Genomic DNA, 19618 nt, shown 5'->3' on the forward strand with positions numbered 1-19618 from the left:
TATTCGTGTGTGCAGAGCAGCACACAGGTCTACAAATGAAGAGATAGTGATTCCCTCTCATCAGCCTTAAAAAAAGTACTAAATTGTAGCCAAGGCAGCAGATTTGCTACCATCTGAAATTTATCATTTCTCTATAGCAACCAGGTCCCTTCTGCCTGGCTCTTGCTGCCAGATGTTCATTTCACTGTAATTTAGCCATACCCACAAGACACTGGCTTGCACTGCCCTTGCTCTGTTTTCCTCATTAGCAATTCTCTTTGCTTCCAGGTCATGATTTCATTAGCAGTAAGTCATGCAACAGCCAGGTGAAGTTGTACAAAGAAGTTTTTATGAAGCGTGCTGGGGGGCTGTGCTGCCTTGCTGAAGCTTTGCAGAGGGACAGCCTCTGTGTTCCAGGTGTGATGCTAAACCTCTGCACTGCACAGGAGTAAGGACCTCCTTGAGAGCCTTTCTCCACTGTCCCTTGGGCAGCTGTCACTCATCTCCTCCGTGTGGAACAGTAAACCCGGCACCCTCAGCAACAAGCTGGGCAACAAGGACTACTCTTCCTTTGTAAAGCTCCAGCAACATCCTCCAACATCTCTTCTCTTTGGTCTTGTCTCTCCCCAGTCCCTTTTCACAGCTTCTTTTTGTTCTCTGCAGACTGTTTTTAATGCTTTAAAGGGATCTCACCTCTTTAGGAGAAGGCTACCAGTCACAGTCCCTAACTTTGAGATACCTCTGCATGAATTAAATGAGCACAATTTCAAGGCCATCAGCTTCTATTCTTCATCTTCCTGCACTAGAATGTGCTGACCTGTAAAACTGAGCACAATGGAGAATTTAGGCATAACACAGTTACAAGCCTGAACAGAGAAAGACAAAATCTTCATTTTCTAATGAAAATCTTAAATTAAAAAAAAAAAAAAAAGTTTGACTGAAAGAACAGTGTTTCCCTGTACTTCTAGAAGCAACAGTACTAAGAAGGTAAATTTGCCTTGTGGCTTACCCACTTACCAAAGTATTGCATTCAGCTCACCCACATCTTGCTTTCTAACATTAGCCAGATTTACTTTCCTTAATAACCAGCTTTTATGGCCTCATCTCTAGATGTATTTACCCAGCTGCTATGTATTTGCTAGGTGAGCATGTGTGTCACTTCATGTTTCAGAAGGGTTTTTAAGCCATGCCTCTGGGCAGTCAGGATTTCCTGCTCTGCGGCAGCAGGAACAGAGCGAGACAGGAAACTGCTGCTGCCACGGGCTGTGAGCGAGGAAGGTCAGCCTGGGTTTGCACCTTCTCATTACCACCACAGCCTCAGCACTGAGTCCAGTCAAGAACTGAACTTACCAAGTTGCCCTTTTATATTGAACTGAAAGCATAAAGTGCTTTCTACTTAATCTGAGTACATAACATCAGTGATATTCCCTGCCTTTGAAATTCTTTGGGTGTGTGGGTGAGCCAGCACTGACTGATGCAATGGCAGTGCCGGATGATACCACACGCTCAGTGTCCGTGTCACTCATGGGAACAGAGCCAAGCCCTTCCAGCAGCCTGAAATGGGAGCAGCTGTATCATGACCCTGTCTGGACACCATCCATTTTATATTTTGCTGTACAGAAGCTTTGTGGGAAGTCGGCCACGCTCAGACAAGCCAGGTGATATTGAACAGCAGAGCTGGGACAATTATTGTACATTCTTCATAATTTAAAAATAGAGTTTTTAAGTATAATTTTTAAACAAAAACATTTTTCATTTATTTCCTAATTTGATCTGAAGTTTTAGAAGCATCAACTTAAACTTTACATGATTAGAAACACATAATTGAATTTAGTCCATCATCTTTTAGCACACACACAAATCCACTGCTGTGGTCAACACTTCTGTTTTATCCTTTAGAAGGCTGCTATGATACTTTGCAGTACTCCAACAAATACATTATTTAGAAGCTGCTATGGTCCCCATTTTGGGGGGAGAAAATACTACTACATTACCACTACCATGAAGGTGGGAACAGGCAGAGTGCTACTCAGATATCAGTGTTGTACTGGAAATTATGAACAGTCAATTGAAATTTAAATTTATTCTGAGTCAAAATGAAAGATTCATAAAGTTTCCCTTTAAAAAATCAATGTTTTGTTTTTCCAAAGTGCAAAAACAAATTCATAAATGAAACATTTCACAGCATTTCAGTAAAGGTACATATTGTTGCAATTTGTATCGTTAAATAGTGCAAATAACAGTACAATTTAAAATACTGTAGCCCCATTTTTGAAGTGGAATCCTTAATTTCAAACTAACAGCACTAGTAATTTTCAGAGACAGCACAGCAAACATGTTTGAAGAGTATTTTTGACCACCTCTGCCCTTTGAGCAAAGCAGACCTTAAAGCTGACACTGAAAAAAGCAGCCACCTGCCAATTCTGGTCTCCATAGAGAGACTGAGGAAAGACATCAATTTATGTTAAAGGTAATGTGGAATTCAAAGTCAGTGTTGGGACTATAAAACCATAAACAGTGAGCCTGTAGTATTTACACAGCTGTGAGTTTAGATCCAACTTCTTATAAAATTTATGTATTTCAAACAAAGAGAACAGTGATGGGGTCTGGCTGTCATCCTGAGACAAGTATATCATCATCTAAAATCTCCTTCAGATTGAGACTCACTGGATCCAAGTAAAAATACTGCATTTTAATGCTGTTAATAGAAGAAAAACACACATGCTTGATGACAAGGTAGTCTCCTTCCTGTGAGCAAGCACACACAAAAAATTGGATCATATTGAGCAATTGTCATAGTTCAACACGGTGAACCATGTCATTAGTTCTTCTAATGTCCCCTGCACACTTTGACTTTTGCAGGTTTTGTGGAATGTGTTAAGACTGAGTAACGCTGCTAACACAAGACAACGCAACATTTCTTAAAAGCAACGTGTGATTTCAGCAAGTTTGGTTTAAAGGGCACAAAGTCTTTATAGCAATGATGCAGGAAACTGAGAAATATTGCTTCTGCCCACATGTGATACATTGCTGCACGCAGAACTTTAACAGATTCAGGACCTGTAACAAGGAGGTTACATGAGAGATGGGCCCAGCAGCAGGAAATGATTTACCTATTGCAACAGCTCAATGCAACAGGGCTTTGAAATATGGGGAAGCTATATTCTTCTGTATTATACTGAAAGGTCTGCTTCTGTATTACATTGAAAGAGCTTTCAAATAGCAGCGGAACATGGTCCCCATCCTGCCCTCACCAAAAAGGTGAAATTCTGAACCAAATAGCCTGGTGCTGTTTTGCCCTTCCTTCCCTGAAATTCTGTCTTTCCTGTTGTGCTTTACATGAGACACAAAAACACAGCTCCTATTAGCATAGATTTATAAATTCAGTCTCTTCTCTCCCAGCACGTGCCAAAGCTTTCCTAATAGTTTTCCTTAGGTAAGAGTTCACCACCAAATTAAAATGAAGTAATATGACATGTTAGTAGAATATATTTGTTTAGTTTCATCACAAAAAACACATACTGGTTTAGGCTGATTTTCTTTTTATTAATAATATAAGGTTCTGTAATCTCTTAACATTACAACTGAAGCTTTACAGTTAATCTCACACTAAAATGACAAACACTGTTTGGCTTTATTTTCAGAAAATTAAATTACAACCTTGATAAACATACATTTCCAAGACAGAGAAGCAATTTGAGTTTTCTGGATTTCAGTGCTAATGTATCCCTGCCTTTGAAATTGGTTTCAGTTAATTAACATTGCTACGGAAGAACTATTTGGCCTGGCCTCTGTTCACAGCTGTAAGGCAAAGATGACATCTCTAACTTAACCACTGTAATGTAAGTCAAATCAAGACATGTTTTTCTTTGACTGTAAGATTTAGATCCTAGATCAGCTTTTAACAGATTTGCTTCTTTTCCCTCCAAACTTTTATAAAGGTCTCTCTAATGTAAACATATTTTACAGTCAAGCCACAGTCACTCTCTGTACCTTTCCTCCTTCAAAGGGAGCAGAAACTGTGTAATTGGAAGTCATTACAAGCTTAATTAAAACTGCTTGTAACTTATGTATGGCCAGAATACTCAAGCAAATGCAAAAGTTATGTTATGCACCAGCCCTTCTAATCTGCATGGATCAAACTCCATCTCTGAACAGGCTACAGCTACAAGAAGTGAAGTCTGTAGAAAGAAAGTAGAGCATACAGAAGGAAGAGTGGTGGAAGACTACAGTATTAGAGACAGTAAGATTTCCTTTAAATGGTGAATGATCTCTATCTAGGTCTTCTGAACTTGCATTCCATTTTTTTCTGTTTTCATTAGCAATGTGAAATTAAAGACAGTAATACATATGTTTCAACTGCAGTTTCAACTAAGCTCTGACCAGTTCATAAGATAATATTTAGGAAGACAGCAATACTCATTACATTTGGTGTTAATTTCTTCCTCAGTGATATCCAGTGACAGTGATTTGGGACCCTTGTAGCCTGTTATTTCACCTTCCCATAGGACAATTGACATGCAGTAAAAATCTTTACTGCATTTTAAATCACTTCAGAAGTCAGTGGCTATGTAAAGGTTAGAGAATGTAAGGAGTTTTTTACCTGTGTACTTACAATACAAAAAAGGATGAGGAAACCATAGTCAGAAAATTAAAAAATGGGAAGGATGTTGCAGACCTGTGTTGTACTGTAGTCAAAATCTTAAGAAAACAGTATTACTAAGCTATAACTACTTGTTTTACTCTGTGCTGTCATTCTGCAAAAAAGCTTCACATGCTTTCCTTCAAAATTAATTCTTCATAGCTACACAAACTTTCATTGAGGCACATAAACACCCTTCATATTTACCAGCTCCCAGAAGAGTCTCCCCTGGGGAGTGGCACAGGTCAGGAGCAGAGGCCAGCCGTGGCCAGGGAGTGCCCAGGGCAGAGCAGCGGAGGCGCGGCAGCCCCTGCATGGCCGTGCCCAGAGCCGCTCCCCCAGACCCCTCTGTGCACATAAGGAACACTTAACCACAGTGCAAAGGCTCCGTTTCCCACAACAGACTACCCCTACTGTTTTGGTTACTGCTGAAATACCAACTCCGGGGACAAGGAAAAATAATAGATTTTTATACTGAAATGTTGTGAAATAAAGACCATTCAAAATAATTCCAGCTGCATTAACAATATCACATGAACATTCTGTCTTATGACCAGCAGATCATAAAAAGTTTTCTTTAGTTACCTTGACAGCATGCAGTTTAAAGTTATGGTCTGAGTGTCCATGTTTTTCAATCATTTGAACTGTAGCATTGAAATTAATCTTAGAACAAGTTCAGAGTTGTCTGATATGCAGTATCTTTTCAAGCATTTTATATTCTTTTTGGTATATTTCCAAAACTGAAAGTTAATCAGAGAGTATTTTAAAATAGTTTAAAAACAAAAATGCAGTTTATAATTTTCTCCTCATTAAGGGCACTACCAATACAAAAGGTGTCCAAACTGACACTACAGAGCTGTGAAGCAGTTAACTAGAGACAGTGTCCTTAAAGGATAGTCTGTATTTTTTCTATCTTATGCATATACATTAATTATCAAAAAGTTGGATAATTTGCTTTAAGAAAGAACCCACCCTAAAAATGGATCATGAGTATTGACAAATATTTTATTTTACTGATTACGATTCAAGTTTCAATGTAAAAATGCTTACTCTCACATGATACTGATCAAGAAAATATTTCATTTTCATAAAGTTCAATGGACAATTAAAATAGTGGCTACTTGTGAAGTAAATAAATGATTCATAAAGGCCATAGGAAACTGTACAAAACTTAAATGGGAAATCTCACTTCCAAGATGACAGTAGTTGTCCATTTAGGTGTTTTATTAAACTGTTGTGACTGTTTCAAAAGACAGTGCTGGGCAGTTTCATCTGAGTAACTGAAAAAGATATTTTGCATCTGTGCAAAACAAACAACGGGAACAAAACCCATACACACTAGGACTGAAGTACAGATGAACACAAAATTTTGTTACAAACCTGTTTTCAACATACAGTGAGAAATGTCCATTGTACAAAACTTAGTGACTGACCTACAATTAATTTAAGATTATCCCAGCAATGCAAATACAACTCAGAACAGCTCAATTGTGTAAGATTTTCCAGTAGTATTACAGTGAGAGACTACTGAATTTTTAGTAGTTTGACTTACACTGTCTCTTTTGATGAAAGCCTACATTTATACTCTAAGTATTTGCTGGTTACAAGTCTGTTACATACTTAATGCAGTACAGGGAGGTACTCCTTGGTGTTCTCTCATCTGTCTCAGCAGCTTTCCTTTAGCAAGAGGCTGGGCTGTGCAGCTGCATCTGTAGAAAACACTGTTGTCAGTCTTTGTCCTCCTGGTGGGGGATGCTTTAAGTAAGAAACATCTGGCAGTATTCAGCACTGAAAATACTGTCAGCTGTGCTGCCTAGCCCAATTTGGAAACCCAAATTTGCATTTCCTGGTTAGTACTTTGTGCCCAGTAGGTTGGAACATTGTTAAGTAAAAGTCCATAAACATTAACAGTGATGTTTACACTTTATTGGGGGAAGGGGGAAGGGAGTAGCAAAAATCAACGTAAGTTACTAGTTTTGAAAGTTTAGTCTATGTTATATTTGATTACTGGGATATCAATACAATGAAAGTGGAGGAATTTCAACAGTAATTTTTAATTTTTAGTACATCATTTGTGCAGGGCTTCATAAAAGATTTTTGTTTCCAAAGATGTTATTGGGGTCCACATATTCTTTGACAGATCTCAGCATTCCCAAGCCAACATCAGAGATGCTCTCCTTCATCCAGCGCTTCCGCAATTTGCCTACTGGAAAAACAAAAACAAAGTGTTTCAATATATGGCAGGATTCTAGGAGCCAATCAATCTTGTGACCATGAATGAATAAACACTGTGTGATAAATGCTTTTATTCAAAAATGAGAAATGTTTTGCTTTATTTGATTTATTGAGCCCACTAGACTATCAAGCTCATTAAGCTCAGCATACTCCCAGAGGAAGACTGTGTTCCACACTGTCTACTTTCTTTAGAAACTATGAAATTTAGATGAAGCTTAGGCTGAAATCACATGTTCTATTAAGACAAGGAATCAGTAGTAAGTTTTAAAAAGCCACAAACTAATTTTAAGTTGTAAACTGTAGAGGAGATTACTAAAAAGCAGAACCCCACATTTTTTGATTACTTAAAGTGAAAACATAACTCGATAATCAAGCTTAAACCAGCACTGGTTTAAACAGCAATAAAAATCTTTACATGAAGAAGGCTTAATATTGAATTTTAAAACTTCTATGCTGGCTGGTAATTGCTCATTGGCATTACACAAGAGCTTTGTTTCCCATGTAAAAATGGCTATTCACAACATACACCAAATACAAACAAAGCTGAAACAATCTTTTAAGAACTCATTTCAATAAATTCTCACAATAGTCCTGTTAAATGGCCAAGTGTTCACATGCTAATTAACCAAATCATCAACTCTGATTAACAGATCATTCAAAACTGAGGACATTTTTTTCATTAAACACACTTTAGCATTAAACTTTCCAGCCTGAAACACAATCCATTTGTTAGTATGAAAAAACACAGTAAAGGTTTGAGAGACTGGAAGCTTTAAGAGTATCTGAATCTGAATTCAAGCTATCTTTTGTGCCCTGTTTCAGGGTAACCATCAAACTGTCATCAGAATAATAAATTACAGGGACACCTCTGGAGAACAGAGTATATTTGTTTATACCTTAAGGAATATGAGCCAGTCACAATGCCAACAGAAAAAGCAAATAATGTGAGACAATGAAACCTGCAGTTTGCTAGGAAATGACTATTAGCAGCATGTGTGTCAAGATCAAAGATCACAACTGAAGGACAAAAAGAATTTGTCATGTGGTACGAGCCCTGGCTGTATTTTGCAGCCCCAGCTCAAGAAAGAATCTCCATCTGTGAATATACTGTCACTACAATGTGACTGTCTGAGCACACTGACGTGGCCAAATTCAATCTGTTAAAACTTTAATACTGCTACAAAACACCTGAATTGTGGATGTGGCTTGACCATCCCCTCAAGTCACTCACACTGGCTCTTACACAAGCAGCTGAAGAACAGTCATTACTATTCTCAACTGTTATCTGTAATATAGTTTCAGTGAATGTGTTCTGTGGTTATGGATGTAATTGTCCTGAAAAGACTGCAAACAACTGCTCCAACAAGATGGAGCACATTAGAATCACAGCGGGATGCCCAACAGCTAGCATGCCTGCCTCTTTTACACCTCCAGTAATAATGCAATTCCACAAGGAACTGAACTACTGTCTGAGCAGCACCAAACAGTCGTTGCATATTTAATGAAGTCGCTCACCAAGTGCTGGAAAACAGAAGGTGCTTGGAGTGCATCATTAGTTCTGTCAAAGTGATAATTTACACATCTATCTTGTCAAATTTTCTATGGTTTATACTTTTGCAATAATAAATCTAACATACATCTGATTAGTGAACTGGAAACAAAAAAAGCTGTACTACAGTCACCAGCAGTCCTTCACAAACATGCTCAACAAAAAGATTTTAACCCCTTGGTAACTGCGATGTTGATTCCCTGCTCCTACTGTTTATGTCAATAAAACATACATGGAATTTTCAACTACTCAGGTTTTCACATTAGAGTTAAAAAGCCTTAAATCACTCTCTCCTAATTCTAAAGATAAAATGGAAAACAGACCAAGTGAAGGAAAGGTTCTGTGAAAATAAGAGCAGCACTTAGAAAGGTCATTTATATACAGTTTCACTTCAGGTTAGTGCATTTTCTGGTGCTTCTCCACAGCACAACCCAAATGGCTTCAAGGATGAGAAAAGGAAAAGAGGAAGAAAATGCCATAATAGTTAAAGATGTTAGTGTGAACATAAAAATAATTCTAAGTGACAAAGTTGCCTACCTCCACTCTAAGCATAGCTAAAGAACAGTTTTGTGCTCAAGGAAGCCTTAACTTCCCACCAACAAGATCTCAGTTAGGCCTGATCTTATCACAGACTACAGAAAACCAACTTCTCATTTCCAGCCTAGAGGAAGTAGACTTTACAGTTTTAGCCCTACATGATGGCATTTATCTAGAACTGACAGGAGACCATGCACAAAACCAGAACAGATACAAGCATTTACCACTTACAGTAGGTAATTTCACAATTAAAAAATGAGATCAAAGTCACCTGATTCTCTATGCTACATAACAACATTATTAACAATGTGTTTGTAGTAGCTTAGCACAGCAAGTTACTACTTGTCCACTCAGCCATACACACCATCACATGCACAATCCTTGTGCCCCAACTGGAAACACACACAGTCCTTCCTTCTTGCATCTTCTCCCTCTGAAGACACTTAATCTTGCATCTGTAAAGAGGATGGAGCCAGGCTCTGCTTGGTGGTGCCAAGCAAAAGTCCAAGAGGCAGTAGGCACAAGAAATCCCATCTAAGCATAAGGAATAATTTATTTACTGTTCAGGTACCCAAACACTGGAACAGATTGCCCAGAGAGGGAGTGGAGGTATTCAAGAACCTTCTGGATGCCACCCTGTGCAATGGTGCTCTAGGATGGCCCTGTCTGAGCAGGGAAGTTGGATGAAATGACCCATTGTGGCCCCTTGCAACCTTACCCATTCTGTGATTCAGTGATCTTATGTATCCAAGATGAGGTACAAGAGAATCAGTCTTCAAGTTCTACAGGTGGCAAGTGGCCTGTTCCTGAGCTGTGCTGAGCAGCCTTAAAACATTCACTGCTAGGAAGCCAGAAACCTCCATTCTGAACCCCAGCCCATTACACTGAGCACAAGCCCCACAGCATGGCAGGGAGCCTACTTCTCACAAGGTACTTCAGATCAGAAAGCCAAGGAGCTTGTTCAGTAGCAACTCCAAAGACAGTCCAACACCAACTTAATTTTAGGTTTTTATCTATCATTCTAGTCCACCTATGAAAGAGAATTATGTGAACTGGCTAAGTAAGTTTCCCCCAGCTCTGATACATGCTGCTCCACGTTGGTGTAATTGGAAAAGTTCATCTTTCCCTTGTCCTTTTACACTTGCACATCTCTGAAAATGGCTACAAATGGAGTGAGCAAACAGCAGGCAGCAATTGGTTTTCTCCCTTTTGGAATATGAAGGACCAGGGAACACATGAACAGTTCTGTAAGAAAAGTTTTCATGTAGCTGATTGATTTCAGGAATTACTCTACACCCATGCAGAACAGATTTATAGCACTGAGTGATCCCAGTGGAATAGGTTCTGATGGCACTGCACATGGCTCTGGACTTCCCCTGCTCCAGCCCTTTCAACCTGAAGAGTCGGTTCCTGCACAACAACAGCTTTGCAACAGGAGCAGCAGTGACAGCTCCTAAGAAGGATGAGGCTCATGCAGCTGTTGCTCTTCCTCAAGCTAGCTGTTCCTCCAGAAAGCAGCTCTCTGCCCTTACAGTCTGCTTAACATGCTATTACTCTTCCAGAGAACTCTGCAATACTGAGAAAGGTCAGTGCATTAATGTAAAACATAGCAGCACTGGAGGATATTGGACCAGTGTACACCAAGTCTACTGCATAATTAACACCTCCCCACCACGACACTTTGCCTGTTTTCACTTGGTATCTTAACAGCTGAAATAATACTTTCAAGTCTGGTGGTGATGAATCAGGAGGTCCTTTCCTTTCCTTTTTTCTTTTTTTTTTTTTTTTGAAGAGGTACTGAAGATGACTATTAAGACTTCCAACAGACCAAGGAGGAAAATACAACTGTGTTACTGTATTATTTCACATGAGGTTACTCTATGTCTAACAAATGTATCAGTTTCAACTCATTCTAATGAGTAAAACAAGCTCTAGTATGCTTAACCGCTTAACCTAAGGGAAGATTTTTGTTTTCCCCTGTGTAGAAGAGAAAAGCATGTGTTCAACTCCCCCTCATAAAAGAACTTTATAATTTCAGATTCTGTAGTTTGTCTGAGTTAATTATTGCAGTGTATAAGCCACAGCCTCCCAATGCCAAACAATTGCGATGTCAAATATGTAACTGAATGCAAACAAGGTGTAAGGTTTGTTTTTCCCTTGGTTTTGTTTTAGGGCTTTTGCTTTTGTTTTTATTGTTGTGGGATTTTTTTCTTATTTTTTGTTTTTCTACATAAACTGCCATGGATACTATAGCTATACCTATGCAGCACAGGCTACCTGGTTAACCTTTACTCTAATCAGCTGTCTAGGAAGTAGAAGAAAATTAGTTCTATTATGTTAAGTGGCTAAATGGGGCTATTTTCCTCAACCCCACAATCTGATAATTGTTTCCTTAAGCAACCAGTTGTAGTTAAAACAGTGCCTCAAAGGGAAGCAACATCATTACTTTTTACAGTGCTTACTTTTACATGGGTCCTTAGCTTGGTAATATGAAAGGGATCAGGTACAAATCCAACCTTCTCCCTTTCTGATGGTGTGCCCCAAAGGGGCTATGGCTGTATTTATACACCAGTCATACCTACTGGTGCCTCCTCAGCACATTACTTCAAGTGTACAAAAAAAGGCATGTTTGATAGAAGAATTCAAGTGTGACACATCATATGGGTGTTTTAAGGGCTTGCCAAAAAGGATTAGAATAATTATTTGAGCTTAAACTTGTATCTACAAGAAATTTTCATTCCCAATGCTGCTTTTTAAATGCTATGTTTCTAAACACTATCTATGGCTCTCTAGCAACCTTACATGACTCTCAAATCTAAATCTAAATCCTAGTGCCCAGAAAGAAGGATCAAAGCTGTGCTTGGAGATGTGCAAGGTCCCTTTCTGACTGTAGGACACAGTCAAGACAGGGTGACTACTATAGTGGGGGGTGGGGAAAGGAAGATTTATCCACAGTAAAGTCCTTCTGAAGCTACTCTTGAGGAAGTTAAAAGTACCATTTCAGTTCTCACTGTGCACCTACCTGCAGCTGGTACCTCCCCAGATGTAATTTATACATTTACACAACTCAAACTGTCATATATGACCATTTCTTCACTCAAGGAGTATATGAACATTGACTTAAGCAGGCTTTGTATTTCCTATAGCCTCAAGTCCCAGACTACATCTGTTTTCTTTGATACACAAACCCAGAGTTAAAATAGCTCCATTTATCACAGTGTGATTGTAGGCAGACAAATCAGCCTGTCTGTTTCCAGATAGTGAAAACAACTGTTATTAATCACAATTACAAGACAAACACCAAAGGAAATTGCACCAGTATTTTCTTTTACCCTACACAATAGACCAGTCAGTGCTTAGAGTTACAAGGCTTGAAGGTCAGTAAATAAAACTGACAATATTAGGCTAATTTTCAGCACCACATCTACTAAGCACTGGAAAAAAATTAATCTTGAATATTAAACATAATGAACTGCCAGACAAAACCACTCAAAGTGGAAAATATATATCAGTATCAGAGGCAGTCATGCATACAACATGAGCATACAAAGTCAAACAGAAATCCAGTTTTCATAGCTGTGGAGGCACAAGGTTCAAGCATGCAAGGGTTTGAAAATGCTATATAATTTTTTTTCTTGTTTAACATACGTGGTAAGCAAGGTTTTACATGGTGAGGGCAAATACATCCAAATGTGTGACAAGCTCCAGCTGTAGTGAGTTGGATGAAATGCTAGTCACAGTAAAACAGTGGCACAGCAGGGAAGGCATGAGAGTACATCAAGGGGGTAATCCCACATCCAGTGTGTGAGAACTGACAGGTCCACTACACCACCACGTTCAAGATTTAATCAGGGGGCCATAAGAGCATATCAAACCAAAACTACTGAAACCTCTTCACTCATGTTATTACCTACAATAACTCATACTGCTTTAGCAGTATGAGGATATCCTTCAATATCCTCATACTGCTAAAGCTGAGTCCATTTCAGTTTCCATCACGAAACAAGATGCCTGAAAACAGCCCTAATTAAAAGTTTAAGTTCCCTTCAAGATTAGGAAGTAACTGACATGTTTTAAAGCACAGCTTCCCCCCTCTAGTTTTTTGCCCCACACAGAGCTTTCAGAATTACAAATTTTTTCTCTAGTTTTAAACCACTACACTTCTTTGCTCTTTTATCTGCAACAGGGCAATGCCCCAAGAGAGCAGAGAAGAAATATATGAAAATAATCACTTTCAAGAAGGTAGCTGCACAAATCACTCTGACATCACAACAAGTCTTCCTGACATCCAAGGTTATAACATTATATAGAATGCATGCAATCAAATTAGACTACCCATGTATGTGGGAAAAGCATATACAAAGCACCAGGTATAGGAAGTATTGCTTATACATGACATTGGTTCTTAATATTAAAGCATAAAATAGCTTGTGGAGATGCTAGTAACACAGGACAAGCAATCCCCAAACTCCAAGAGAGGAAATGAGGGAACTAGAACTTATCAGATGGCCAGCCAGTAAAGTCAACATCTACATAACATCAATTGTGCAACAAATGGTAGATTGCAACATAGTCCAGGTCAAAGTCACTGGCTCTTTGATTCAGACACTTGGCCTAAGTGCTCTGGAATTTGGGCAAACAGCATTCACAAATCCACAAGGGACACAAAACTGTTAAAACTTTGAAAATCACATTTGAAGTTTTAGTAACTGAATATATATCTACTCAAGGATCAGTAAAAGTTGTTTAAGACAACCTGATCAAACTGGAAAAAGAGTGATAAGTTTCTAGATAAAATGCCAGGAGATCTTCCCCCCTCAGACCTCCCCCAGTAATTTCAGTTAATGCCATGAAATATTTTTCAGAATTCTACTACAAACTATTTTACGTACTCATGAATATTTAGCACTATCAAAGAGACTAACTTTAGACTGAGAACATTACCTCCATGGTGATGTGAAAGACTTCCTCCATTGGCAAGTATTTCTTCTCTAGCAGCCCTCTAAATTCGAAAGAGATGGTATTCATTCAACAGCAATTGCACAAGACTTTTGGATTTCATGAAATGCTTGCTATTGCACTCATACACACAGGCATATGAAAAGTTTCTGAAGTAATCAGGGTACATGATATAGGTAAACATTATAGCTCAAGCCTGCAGATAAAGGTAAGTCTTCTAAATAAACATCAAAGCTATGACATCTCAAATGGCATCTCTTGTAACAAATGTACTACTTAAGAATAGAGTATTTTGGATCACTTTCCTGTTGCCAAAACTGAAATATCCAGTGGTTGGGATGCTCATTTGGAAGATGATTAAGTCTCAAAAAAGAAGCCTGAAAACAGGCTTGTCAGACCAAGTGAAGAGCCTTATTCAGATAGTAGCTCAACCCAGGTTTCCATCATCCTGGTTAAGGCAGTGAGAAACTTTACAACAGACAATCCTTTCATGGGTGTAGTTTGTGGCAGAAAACAGAATTTAGCTTTTTATGTTAAGAATGTTCAATTTGTAGAATCTTCTTTGCCATTAATTTCTGAATAATTAGAGAGCTTAGAAGGTGCAAACAACGAAAGCTTTTCTAAGCCCAAGCACTAAATGTTTTCTTTTCTAAAGAGTGTACTCTTTTAAGAGTAACATATATAACTGCAGCTGTGCAGTTAAGAGATTTTTTTTTTCAGTCTACCATAGAGTACATACACTTGGTCAGCAAACTCACTTTATTAGATTAGTTACTCCAATGGAAAATGTGCATTCAGGTCATCACACAAACTAATTCCAATAAAAGAAATATCTAGATATAGGAAAGTTTCATTAAATAAATACTCAAGTATTACATTCTTCAGTGCCCTATATGCAACAGCATGGAAGCCTCTGAACTTGTAGATAAAACTTTGCATCCACTTGCCAAATTCAAGAGAAATTTCTAAAGAATAAGCATGAGAAGAATGATATCCCAGTTATAAACACTATTTCTCTACAGTCCTATTGGCAATTTTCTGGTGCTGAAGTTTGAGCTAGGAACCAGAAGGTAGGACAGAAAGCAGTTTGGCCATAGTCCCATAGTCCTTCTAACAATTGCATCTTGAAGGTAACATTTGTCTCACCTAACTAGGTATGGTCAGTTGGCCAATGCTGAAGCAGCTTACAATTGGTCTAACAGACTGGACTTAGAGCAATGCTTATCTCAGCCTAACAGAAAAGGCATGAGACGGTGCCATTCCTTATTCTCTACATGCAGCACTATTCATAAGATATGATCTTGACAGTTTTACCATGCATTTTAGAGACTGAGTAGTAAGCAGAAGAAGTAGTTTTGTAAGTAATGGAACTAAGGAAGACTAGTTTCCCATGGATTTGAGGTTTAAAGTTTTTTTTGAGGTTTGAAGCTTCTGCCATCCAAGAAATTCCAGGTCAAGCTCTTCAATACTTCAGTCAGAACTATTCATGTACTGATATCTAAAACTGTCAGCTGGTAGCCTTTTCTCTACTTGATGAACTATTAACATGTACCTCTTATTACTGATAATGAACAAAGCTTTAGAAACTCTTGAGATCTTTCCTGCAAAATTCAGTAAGCTTGGCCAATAGGTTCAGAACAAAATACAGGTCCATCAGCTTTCCCCCCTTTAACTATTGTTTCTTTATACATTACCTCAATTTGCTCATAGACATGAATAGGATCACTAATTCCTCTGTAGTTAAAGGCAAAGTAGAAGTAGACACATGCACCTGCATCGTAAGTCTGTGTCACCCTGTTGAAGAGAACTGCATTACAAACAAAGCTTTATGATATTAAGCCAACCACTATTTGACAGCATAAAATTTTTAAGATGACTTCCTATCTTATTCAAAGGGACAGCCTCTTTTCAATTTCTTCATCCTTTTTGCTGCTAATCCAGGACCGCAATGCTATGACTTTGAAAGTTGAAGCTCTTAAGTCATTACAATTGACTCTTGTCCATATAAGCAAGAGTTTAAAACCTAAGCAAGTGCTTAGGCTTGAACTCCCAACTCTTCCATGTAATCCACTTGCAGGTTCAAGAGGAAGGTCAAGGCTACTGGTATTTGTAATATCATCACCAGATCTCTTACTGAACAAAGATTCAAGAAAAATTATTTCTATTATTGCATGACTTACCTACAGGTGGAAAGAGGAGCAAACTGAACACCCTTTTCTTTGCATTCTCGTACTATCCTTTCCTTTACATTTCTACAAAGGTCCAAAACCCTGTAACAGGAAACACATTTATATATTAAATTCCAGTATTTGATTTTGTATAGCTTCTAAAAAAAAAAAACAACTTCACAACCTTTTTAAAAAGCATAATCTAATACAACATGAGTACCTTCTAAAATCACTGTTAACTAGCTTAGCCTTTGTTCTAAGAATAGTCCTCATGAAGACTCCACTGCTTTTTCTGCACTTCTGAATAGCAAGTTTACTCTGAAACAGAGAACCTAAAAGCTTTTTTTTAATAAGGAAGAGGTGTCAGCAGTGTTTAAAAAAATAAGGAGGTCACCTACTTCTGTATGTCTTTATTTTCTCAGCAAAACAGCCTCAAAGTTTTGGCAAAGTAGTTAACAAATACAGAAGAAATCCTGAGAACTCAAAGGTCTGGCAAACTGTACTAACACCATACCTTTGGTAGGCCAAACTTGCAGATCCTTCAGCTGGGCACTACTCTGCCATCTTGAAATGCTATAATTCTAATATGGCAATGAGCTATTAGACCTTGCTGGAAGCCATACTTGTTCTGCTTTTTAAAGTGCCTCTAGGACAGACCCAGGTGCAAACAAATTGCTAGAGCAACCAGAAGAAATCACTGTTTTTCAAATTACCATTTCTTCAGTTGCACGTTCTCCCACAAAGGTCTGCAGAACTAGAATTCAGATTTTGGTGTTCTACACAGATTTAGAACTACATTAAGGATTCACAGAACACAAGAGGATTTAAGCATTTAGTGAATAAAAAAGTCAGCTAAATATTTTTTCAAGTATCTGCTACCTGTCAAGAACAAGTTAATCAGTTTGTAGAAAGTTACATGGTCCTTATGAATCAAAGTAGAAAAAGGTTTTCAAAGCATTTGCTTTGGTGAGGACAATTTTAAATACTTTCTTAAGTAAAAATTCATTGTCTTCTAAAACAAGGGAGAGGCAACACTGGTGACTCAGAAGTTAGCATGCTTAAAAATCTATAAAGCTAAAGTAAAAGGAAGAGCACTTTCACTTTGAAATTGTCCTCAAATTTCTTCTACACTCTTAGGACACTGTGCCAATTTCCAAACCGGGGCTGGAATTTACAATTGCCACTGAATTCAATAGCAAGGGTATAGGGTTGCCAGCTTAAGTCATCAGACTTTGCATTGAATGCTGTAAAGCTTTGATTCAAATCACTTTGGATCCTATTTAAGAGATTTCAGCCTTACCAAATGGACTGGAGCATCTAAAATTATTTTGTATATTAAATTCTGTTGTGGTCAAATGTTTCTCAACCATAGCTAATAGGTAAAATACCCTTAGGTAAAAGATCTCAATCTTGGGCAAAAGTTACCTTTTCAGTATTTCCCTACATTGCTGGAAAAAGAAAAAAACTTACTTAAATATACTTGATGTTTTTCACCTTCACTACAGACGAATCCCTTTGAAATACACTGCTGATCCCACACAGGTGGCTGCTCATCCCCCACTGCAATTACTGCCACCAATGTCCTGCCTCCTCAACAGGGCAATTTCAAATCCTGAATTTGTTGCAATAAGGTAACCTAAGATGAAATACTAATAATACTAATAAATTACTAATGTAATTTGAATGAAATCAAGTTTTAAGAAATTCTGAAGAGTAATCAGAGTTTACCTATCCCAAGGAACAGATGTCTCAAATGATTCTCCTATTACGTAATAATCCAGGCCTAGGTCCTAATAAAAAGAGTAAGGAAATTATCAGTAACATTCAGCATCAGCATCTGGGATTCCAGTGTATGCTACATAGTTATCAGGAATAACTTTTCAGTTTGCAGGAGAAGAACAGAAATTAATTTAGCAAAAACACCCATATGTCCCACTGACGTAAGTTTATTATTAATAGGGAAATAGGGAAGCTCTTAAAGATGACAAACATTTTGATGTCATGGCTACACTGAGATAACTTGTCAGACTGTTAGTATGTCTACACTAATCAAATATTTTTATCACTATAGTACCAAGCCAAGAGTTTTTGTGCTCATCAGTATAATACCTAGTGAAAATATTTTTGTGCAATGTAGTCGCTGTCTAGATAGAAAAAAGACAAACATCTTCCCATCTTACACACAGCCTGCTGAAATAAAGGGAGATTCAGTGATTTGTCCCCAACAAATCAAACACTCAGGATGTGCATATTGTTCTGAAAAATAAAAAAATCTCAAACAGTAAGACTAAAATGTGTAAGAACAGCTGCAGCAGTTTAAACTAAAAGTCCTTTATGCTGGAATTCTAATTTAAACTAGTCATAAACAGATTGGCAAAGAAGAACAAAAAGACAAGTGAGCCCATGAGTATTTCAAGTACACGCCATGCCTCTGATTTCATTCACCCTGTGGATTCTTCAATCTAATCTCCCTACCCTTTATAAGAAGCTATTTTCTTAACAAGAAAATAAATTAATATTGTTGTTATTCTTTACAAGAATATAAATTAATGTCTATATGGTGTTTTGCAGATGGAATTCCATGAATAATCACTGCTCAGAAATGGAAGAGATACAACCTCTAGGTTGATCGTGGGTTGATACAACCTCTGAGACATCATCCAAGGCAGCCTGCACTCAGATTTCAGAGCAAGCATCTTCAAAGAAACATGTCTGTGTTTTGTTACATGAATTAGCAGAAGTTGCAGCAGACAGACAAAAGCTGACCTACCCGAAGGTAAGCGATGACAAATGTCAACATGTATCCTCTCTGTCCATTATCTTCTCCTGCTGCCAAGCCACTGCAATATACAAGAATTTAATTAATTTTCCACCAAATTAGTCACCAGCTTCTAAAATATTTATAAAATAACTTTGATTATTAAACATATGTGCAAATTTAGCTGCCTAAGCTGTGTTAAAATAATTGTTAATAGCAAGGTCTCGTGACTAGAAATCAGAAGTTACTTCAGACCAGATCTTCATTCATTCCTCTTTTCATTCCATAACCTGGAGATGAACTTCACAAAATATTTGACGTAATCTTAGAAAACAGTCTTCAAAGCTCACAAAAGAGTGGAGAAACACAAGTAGACACAATATATCCTGGATATTCATTTACAGGAACATGGGTAATTACATTTCTACGCAGGTTGAATTTGTGTACTTTTATGTGTACAACTCATGAGATCCCAAGACTTAAGATCCCCAAAGCATAAGAGATCTGAATGAATTAAAAAAAGACACAAAGGTCATAGCACTAAAGAAAAAGGAAGCCTTGCTTTCACTAGTCTAGCAAGGATTATTGAAAACATTTGTTTTTGATTATTGGTTTCTAAGAATAAGAAAGTGCTATGCCTCTGGAATCACTCTTCCTACAAGCTCCCATAAATCTGAGAGAGAGGTGGGTATGGGTATGAAATCAGGCACCTGAAGAAGCACAGAATTGAAGGATTTTATACTATAAAGCCATTAAATAGTTTAGCATTTTAAAACAGGTTAACCTATTGA

General features: G+C 37.9%; 1 protein-coding gene across 2 annotated transcripts in view; it reads right to left on the minus strand.

Annotated features, from left to right (window-relative positions):
• Positions 1 to 3504: 3504 nt before the first annotated feature.
• AGPS (alkylglycerone phosphate synthase) overlaps positions 3505 to 19618 on the minus strand; it is a 50051-nt gene continuing 33937 nt past the window's right edge. Inside the window, exons 15-21 of one of the 2 annotated variants that reach the window (XM_064718345.1) lie at positions 18840 to 18909; positions 17798 to 17859; positions 16082 to 16171; positions 15596 to 15695; positions 13887 to 13944; positions 6689 to 6827; positions 3505 to 6330 (exon numbers count right to left, since the gene is read on the minus strand). In XM_064718345.1, the coding sequence (XP_064574415.1) occupies positions 6706 to 6827; positions 13887 to 13944; positions 15596 to 15695; positions 16082 to 16171; positions 17798 to 17859; positions 18840 to 18909 (502 nt within the window). In that variant the 3' untranslated portion in view covers positions 3505 to 6330; positions 6689 to 6705. Of the gene's footprint in view, positions 6828 to 13886; positions 13945 to 15595; positions 15696 to 16081; positions 16172 to 17797; positions 17860 to 18839; positions 18910 to 19618 lie in introns of both variants that reach the window. The other variant, XM_064718344.1, reaches the window with a different exon arrangement.

The sequence above is a fragment of the Zonotrichia leucophrys genome, chromosome 7, assembly GCF_028769735.1.
Source record: "Zonotrichia leucophrys gambelii isolate GWCS_2022_RI chromosome 7, RI_Zleu_2.0, whole genome shotgun sequence".
In the NCBI taxonomy this organism is placed as follows: domain Eukaryota; kingdom Metazoa; phylum Chordata; class Aves; order Passeriformes; family Passerellidae; genus Zonotrichia; species Zonotrichia leucophrys.